Source organism: Miscanthus floridulus, chromosome 10 (assembly GCF_019320115.1).
Source record: "Miscanthus floridulus cultivar M001 chromosome 10, ASM1932011v1, whole genome shotgun sequence".
Lineage (NCBI taxonomy): Eukaryota > Viridiplantae > Streptophyta > Magnoliopsida > Poales > Poaceae > Miscanthus > Miscanthus floridulus.
This window is the reverse complement of record NC_089589.1, coordinates 139,955,903-139,963,827: the sequence shown is the minus strand read 5'-3', so window position 1 is coordinate 139,963,827 and position 7,925 is coordinate 139,955,903. Positions and strand designations below refer to the sequence as shown.

Here is a 7,925-nt window from a genome sequence, read left to right as displayed (position 1 = left end):
GGAGTGCTGCGGTCCCGACGGCGGCGGGGTGGCGAGGGTGCTGCGGTCCTGACGGCGGTGAGGGGCGACGGGAGGAAACAGGAATAGAACGAAACGGTATTTGTGTAACGAGTGGCAATTGCGGGTAATTACCTCCAACTCCACGAGGACATACGAAACGCTGGTTCGTGGAGTACTCTCTGAGCAGCTCCACGAAAAACATGGAGTTGAATCAAAACTCCATCTTTTTTTAGAGCAGAGTTTGTGAAGTTGGACCTGTTTAGCAGGAAAGTTTGAGGTAGAGCAGAGCAGTCCCAAACAGGCCCTCGGTACCTATGGCCAAATGGGGAGCCGGATAGGCAAGCCCATGGGCCGCATTAGGTACAAGCGTGCAAAGCACGTTTACTAATCTAACATGGACATCTCGCCAGATTTCCCTGAAACATCGGAGAGAGCCGATCATCGACAAAGGTCTTGTTTAGTTCCCTTCAAAGTTCCAAGTTTTTTCACTCTCTCTCCATCACATCAATTTTTGGACGCTTGTATAGAGCATTAAATGTAGGTAAAAAAAATAACTAATTGCACAGTTTAGTTGGAAATCACGAGATGAATCTTTTGAGCTTAGTTGGTCCACGATTGGACAATATTTACCAAATAAGACGAAAGTGCTACTATTCATCGGGTTGAAATTTTCTTCAATCTAAACAAGGCCAAAGAAGACTTTAGTCTCGTCTTCAGACTAAATTGTTGCATGAACAATAGAAACTGAATTTTGGTAGAGTCACCAGAACCCAAATCCATGGGCTTGAAGATATTCAGACCTGAGCAGCAGAGATTTCCTTGCAAAGCTGAAGCTTTCCGCACCAAAATCAGTGGACAGTTGGGCCAAGAGCCCAAGACAAATGGAGGAAGAGCACATGGTTTTGGTCTTTTGGACCACTAGACGAAAGAAACCAGTGTTCAGGAATGCACAGCTGATCCCTATGCCATTTTCTCAGAATCAAGCTCAGATGACCATTTTTTAGCTGAGGCTTTTATACAGTCTTTGCTCACATGAAAGATTCGAGTGCCTGATCTCACTAGCGTTATGCTCCCATGACCCATCACATAGTAGTAATCTCCATGAAATGCACTAATCTTGACATCAGAAAACATTGTGGAATTTGTTTAGATAAAGATCAGAAAACATTGGTATCGAGGAAGAAACGACATTCTTCTGTCTTCCTTCCATTTCAATCGTTTCTGTTTTCAATCCAACAATTTTCAGTAATCCGGTGCCTTCTACATCTCCATCTCCACCTTTGCAGAGACAGAAGCAAGCGCACCGTGGCAATCAGAAGCCAATACCCCACCCGCAACAACACAACACGATTATTCAGGAACGCCTCTGGATCCTCCTTCCGTTCTATACCCCCAGCTGCTCGACGCCGAGCGTGACCGAGTGCGTGAGCTCGCCGATCATCAGCCTGTGCTCGCCGACGGGGATCCGCCGCACGCCGTTCCGGTCCGCGACGCTGAGCCGGTCGCACACGTCGATGCCCATCTCCACGCGCGCCACGCCGCCCGCGGGCACGTGCACCTTCTCGAACGCCACCAGCTGCCGCGCGGGCGCGTCCGCGCCGGGGACACCGGCGGCGGACGAGGACGAGGGCGCCGCGTGGTACACGAGCACGGCGTGCGCGCCGTCGCGGTCGCCGACGTTCCTCACGTCCACGTGCACGGGGACCGTCAGCCCCTCGCACCGCGCGTGCGCCACCCGCACGGCACGGGCGGGGCGTGTGCGCGTCGCGTTCAGGAGGGAGGCGGTGGTGGCGGCGCGGTCGCCGGAGAGCCGCACGGTGAGCTGCGCCGGCGCGTGCGCGAGCGAGTGCGTGAACTGGGTGTAGCTGAGCCCGTGCCCGAACGGGTGGATCGTCGGCCCCGTGTAGAACCGGTACGTCCGCCCCGGGTACCCGCGCGCCGGGTTGGCGCGCATCGCCATGTTCGTCATCGGCACCTTCTGCAGGTAGTCTTGAGGGTACCATGTCACCGGCAGCTTCCCGCCTGCAACCAATTTTTTGAATTGAAAAAATTGACGAATTCAGTCAGTCGGACTCTGTTTTCATCTTGTGCAGAAAAAAATTGATCTTTTGACGCCGACCGGCCACTGTAATAGTAATACACACACCTGGGTTATGCTGTCCAAAGATGACGTCGGCGATGGCCTGGCCGCCGGCCTGGCCAGGGTATCCCGCCCAAAGGATCCCGTCGATCCTCGGGTCGTTCTTCGCGAACGCGATGTCGATGGGCCCGCCGGACATGAGCACGAGGATGACGGGGCCCTTGGCCGCCTTGGCGACGGCGGAGATGAGCTCGGCCTGTCGCCCAGGGAGGAGAAGGCTGGTGCGGTCGAGGCCCTCGGCCTCCACCTTCTGATCGAGCCCAGCAACGACGACGGTGGCGTCGGCTTGGCGCGCCGCGTCCACCGCCGCGGCGATGGGCTGGTTCTTCCCCCGGCACGCGACGTCGGTGCACCCGGCCTGGTGCACCGTCCGCGCGACGTACCCAGCGACGCCCTGCAGCGGCGTGGTGTACCGGCATGGCTTGCCGGCGTAGTTCCCGATCATGGCGACGGTGGCGTCGGCGTGAGGGCCGACGACGGCGACGACGCGGTGCGCGGCGGGGCGGAGCGGGAGGACGTCCCTATGCTTTCCACGCTGGTTCTTCAGCAGCACTATGCCCTGGCGCGCGGCGTCGAGTGCCAAGTCCTGGTGCGCGCGCGTGCACACGTCGGCCGGGCCCAGGTGCCCGAACGGCCCGGACGCTGGGTCGCCGTCGAACATGCCGAGCCGCATCTGCACCGTGACGGTGTTGACCAGCGCGGCGTCGACGTCGGCGTCGGAGACCTTCCGCCCGGCGACGGCGGACTCGGTGTAGAGCGCGAGGAAGGGGCCACAGTCGAGGTCGAGCCCGGCCCGGAGCGTGGCGGCGACGGCGTCCTCGGCGGTGCGGGTGTAGTGCTGGTCCCGGAAGAAGACGTCGACGGAGTCGCAGTCGGAGACGATGTACCCGTCCAGCCGCCACTTCCCCCTGATCGTCCCCCGCAGGAATGCCGCGTCGGCGCAGGTCGGCACGCCGTTGACCTGGTTGTAGGAGCACATGACGCTGGCGGCGCGGCCTTCGGCGACGCAGGCGCGGAAGGGGACGTTGAAGGTGTCCTCCAGGTCCTGCGCGCCCACCACGGCGTTGAAGTGGAACCGGTCCGTGCCGCCCCAGCTGTCCAGGTCGTACGCCGTGAAGTGCTTGCAGCAGGCGGCGAGCTTCAGCCGGTTGTGGTGGGAGTTCGGGCCGGCGGCGTAGGGCTGCTGGAGGCCGCGCACGTAGGCGGCGGCGTAGCGCGCGGAGATGGCGGGGTCCTCTCCGGGGGTCTCCTGCCCCCGGCCCCACCGTGGGTCCCGGAAGATGTTCACGTTCGGGGACCAGAAGGTGAGTCCTGCGCGACCGCCGTTGTACATGGCGCGCGCCTCGTCCGACACCGCCTGCGGTTGCACCGATCAATCCATCAATGTGTGTACGAGAGTATTTTACTGCGAACACATGGTCGTATGGATTGGTAAAAGTAGGAGTATTTCTTTCTTTCTTTGTTCTCGGTCAGCGTTGAGTTCATGGCCATAGACCATGGTCGGAGATTGGAGTGGGGTGTGTACACGGGTGCCGATGCAGGCAGGATGGCCTGACATCTCTGCGCGGCGGTTCGGCCAATCACGTGGCTTGAAATGGCCCCTGTTCTTTCTTGGCCGTCCAGCAGCACTGCACTGCACTGGGGTGTCACGCGACGGCTACCTGGTGTCGTCATGACCCTACAAGCTACGATGCTCATCGCCATTGGTGTTGCTCGAATGCTCGTGATGGAGCTCTTCTGTAGCAGACTGCAGACCACTTGCTCTGCACCTCAATGCAACGCAGACATGGTCGCCACTTGGGCCTTGTTTAGATGCAAAAAATTTTGCAAAATGGCTACTGTAGCGTTTTCGTTGTTATTTGACAAATAGTATCCAATCATAGTCTAATTAGGCTTAAAAGATTCGTCTCGTGGATTTCGTCTAAACTGTGTAATTAGTTTTATTTTTTATTTATATTTAATGCTTCATGCATGCGTCCAAAGATTCGATGTGACGGGGAATGTGAAAAATTTTGCAAAATATTTTGCAAACTAAACTGGACCTTGCTCTGCTGCAGATGTTCTACTAGTGTCGTTTTGGTCCGTCCGTCCGTCCATGGGTTACCTACCTTTCAGCGTCGCATTACTACTACCGTACCTTTTGCACTCATGTGATCATGTCTTCTCTCAAGATCAGATGCGTCAACTTTTTTTAGTTACTTTATTATCCAGGATTTTTTTGTTTTGTTTTTTTGTCTGGGGCGTGTTAGGATTAGGATAAGAGATGAGGATGTGGGCTTGAAAGAAAGGTGGTTAGTCAGTTAGATATGGATTTGGCTAGGCTGGCTTGCACATGGCTGCACCCCTCGCCATTGGTCAGCATAGGAATTCATTCCACTAGCTCCGAAATTTCAGAACCTGAACACTAGCTTACAAAATTGTTGAAATCTCACCAAATCAGTGCACGCGACGTGAACTTTAAGAGCAAATATAATAATAGGCTGTAAGCTGGCTAAATGTTAAGTGAAAAAGAGAAGGAAAGATAGAGAGCAGGAGCGGACTGTAAGTTTACAGCCGACTTAGACACAAGAACTAAGAACTCTGTGAGAGAGACAAGTAAGCCATGTATTACTAGTGAATGGCTAACTACTATATGGGTGGGCTGAGAGAAGGCTGCGAGGAATACAGCTCGCAAACCGGCTGTCAGTCTGTTCGCTCGCTCGTATACGATCGTGGATTATAAGCTAAAACATTATTTTTCTTTCACATCAAACCAGCCAGCAGTAAATAATTCACGATCGTTTATGACGAAATGAACAACGGTGTATTATTATCCTTGAGAAACACCAAACCTGAAGATTTCAGTGCACGATCTATGACGTACGTGTAGTAGGGTGGTTTTTTTTTTTGAAACGAAAGGGTGGTGTGGTTTGCTACGGGAAGAGTGATCGGTTTAAATGAAGGTAGCCAATCAACTGACCTTTTCTACGCATGAATCTTTTAGTCTATGGTACTAAAGCTCTCTTTGGCACAGCTGATCCAAAACGGCTTCACCGGTAAAGCTAGAAAAACTAGCTTTTTCCGGTTTCTAGTTCATTTTAACCCCGGCTTACAAAACAGCTTCACGCTACAGTACCTCAATTTGCGTAAAATAGATGAAGCCGAAGCCGACATAAGCCGTGCCAAAAAGGCCTTAACTGATGCCACTACTCCTACTCACAAGGTCGTGTTTAGCATGTGCCCTGCATTGGTTGGAGGAGGCCAAGGGACAACCAAACATGTACCCCAATTGTACAAACATGGGGTGCCATGCCATGCCATGCCATCGACAGCCAACACGCACCTGCACTTACCATGTTCGCTTGATCGTTTCTGTGGCTTATAAGCTGGCTGATGCTATTTTGTTGTGAGAAAAAACACTATATCAAGGCTGATAAGCATGGCTGATACGATCAAGCGAATAGAGTGACCGACCGTGCCGGTTTTGATCGTAAGTATGCAGCAAACCACCACGCCAAATTGGCACCGAAAATAGGTAAACAAGATGTACTCCCTCCGTCCCAAAATAACGGTCGTTTTCGTTTTGCAAGAAATAAGTTTGGCAAAATATATATTAAAAAATATTAATATTTATGGTAGATAATTGATATTATTGGAAAGATATTTGAATCTAGTTTTTTAATAAATTTATTTAGAGATACAAATGATGTACGTATTTTCTATAAATTAAGTCAAATTTATGATAAAAAACCAAAAGTTCTTTTTTAGTATATGAAGCAAAAAGAAAGAAAAGATGGATAAGGATTGTATTCTTTAATTATTTATCTATGTTTTATTACTTAATTTATGATTTACGAATTTCAATTTTTTTTTATTCTATTGGATTGGATTTGTTCGAGAATTCGAAGAATTACAACAAAATCTTTAGAAATCACATTTTTAGTTAGGAACTTCTATGGATTTTATTCTTCTTCTTTTCTTGGGATCCAAAATAGACAGAGGGAGTATACGCGGTGCAAGCACCCTGGAATGAGTGAAATCAACCAAAAAGGTTAAAAAGCAGCAGCCTCTAGCGAAAAAAGACCCCATATCAATCATCAGAGCACACATGGTGTAGAGTAGAGGGCTCCACCAGGCCAAAGTGATGCGCTGCTCTGCACTGTTCTGTTGTGTTGCGCTATCAAAAGCATTCATTCAACGCAGATCGGGATACCGCCCGCACTGGGCCACTCGTGCACAGTACCAGGCCGTACGTGCTCTCTCATTGGCCGCCGCTCTGACAGACCGGCCCCACGTACCAACCCTATACAGTACTCCTACGTACTGATTCTCTTCTTCGTTAACGACCGGCCAGAGATAAATTTGTATTTGTGGCTCCAATTAAGCACACCCGCGATAGTTACTGGAGCACAGTAACAGTACTTACGGACTTACCATGTCTGCAGTCTGCTACAAATCAATGAAAACTACGGCTGGTAGTACGAAAAGACCAAAACAAAAATGGATCAAATTCAAACTTACCGTGGCAGCAGCAGCAGTTACAGCAGCCTGACTGCACGGGAACTAGACCCGACCAATGGCGCCAAGCCCGCCAACTGCCACGGCCAAGCCTCGAGGCCGCGACAACCATAGCACGGCGCCGGGCAGGCACAGCGAGCGACACGAGACAGCGCGCGGAGGACGCCAACGCCAGACGCCAGAGCGCGCACAAACATGCGGCCGGCCTCAGCCTCACTCACATGCGTGCACGACAAAACAACCCGCACAGCCCACAAGCATTAGCGGAGCCAAGATGAACACCTCGGGGGCTAATCAATAGAGATTTAGAACAAATGTCGAAGATTAATGGTGAAATCATGTTTTTTCTACAGTAAATACCACATAAAATCAGTCTCACGGGGGGCTACTGCCCCCTAGCCCCCCCTGGGATCCGCCACTGCCCACAAGCACTCGACGGCGGCGGCGGCGGCGGTGGCAATGCCAAGCAAGGCAAACCAAGTTCGTATACGTACGCACGTACCCGTCCGATGAGCTCCCAGAGCGTGGCGTTGAGCGACGCGGCGGCGCCGATGACTTGCGGGAACGCGGTGGCGCCCGGGAACGCGCCGCCGAACTTGACCCCTGGCCCGGTGTCGGAGACGCCGTGCAGCGCCTCGGACCACCACTCGTACCCGGCCACGCCCAGGCGCGGCACCCCCGCCGCGTTGTTCACCAGGAGGCGCACCTTCTCGGCGCGCGTCAGCCGCGACACGAGGTCCCGCGCCCGCGCCTGCAGCGGCAGCGACTGCCGGCAGAACGGCAGCGACGTCGCCGGACCGCCCGGCGCGCACGCGAATGCCGCGCGCGCCGCTGACGCCGGGGTTGAGGCGGCGAGGAGGAGGAGGAGGATGGAAAGGAGGGGGACATGCGGGCGGCGCCGCATGGCTGCTGGCGGCTGCCGGGTGGTGCGGTGCAAGGCAATGCGGTGTGTGGTTGTGGAGATGGAGCGGTGAGGGGGGAGTGTGGTTATATACGCTAACAGCAGCGGCAAGCGGCAGCGCTCCTCTGATGCACATCTGCAAGTTGCAACCACTGCAGTCCGCAGGGGAGGAGGAAGATGGTCGTGCAAGGAAACGAAAAGAATATCACTCTCTCTTTTTTCCCCTTTGTTTTTTTTTTGGAAAAATGGAACCCGTCCAAGACTTCTGCAATCACTGTTCCGTTTGATCACTTAAACTAATCTGTGTTTCATTATTAATGCGTATTTTTATAGGGAAGATAAAAATGATGGGCTTGCAATTGCAAGACTGTAACTGCGGCATGGCAG

The 7,925-nt window shown here is 53.2% G+C and overlaps 1 protein-coding gene across 2 annotated transcripts; it reads right to left on the bottom strand.

Annotated features, from left to right (window-relative positions):
* Positions 1 to 1,173: 1,173 nt before the first annotated feature.
* On the bottom strand, positions 1,174 to 7,663 carry LOC136487365 (beta-D-xylosidase 1-like). Of its 2 annotated transcripts, none has more exons than XM_066484529.1 (3): positions 7,140 to 7,663; positions 2,147 to 3,497; positions 1,174 to 2,022 (listed from the first exon to the last, which is right to left on the bottom strand). In XM_066484529.1, exons 1-3 carry the CDS (start codon positions 7,539 to 7,541, stop codon positions 1,385 to 1,387), a joined length of 2,391 nt encoding a protein of 796 aa, XP_066340626.1. In that variant the 5' UTR covers positions 7,542 to 7,663; the 3' UTR covers positions 1,174 to 1,384. The 2 variants fall into 2 exon arrangements, with proteins under 2 accessions (XP_066340626.1, XP_066340627.1); XM_066484530.1 differs by having other exon boundaries at positions 6,641 to 7,269.
* Between the last annotated feature and the right edge of the window lie 262 nt (positions 7,664 to 7,925).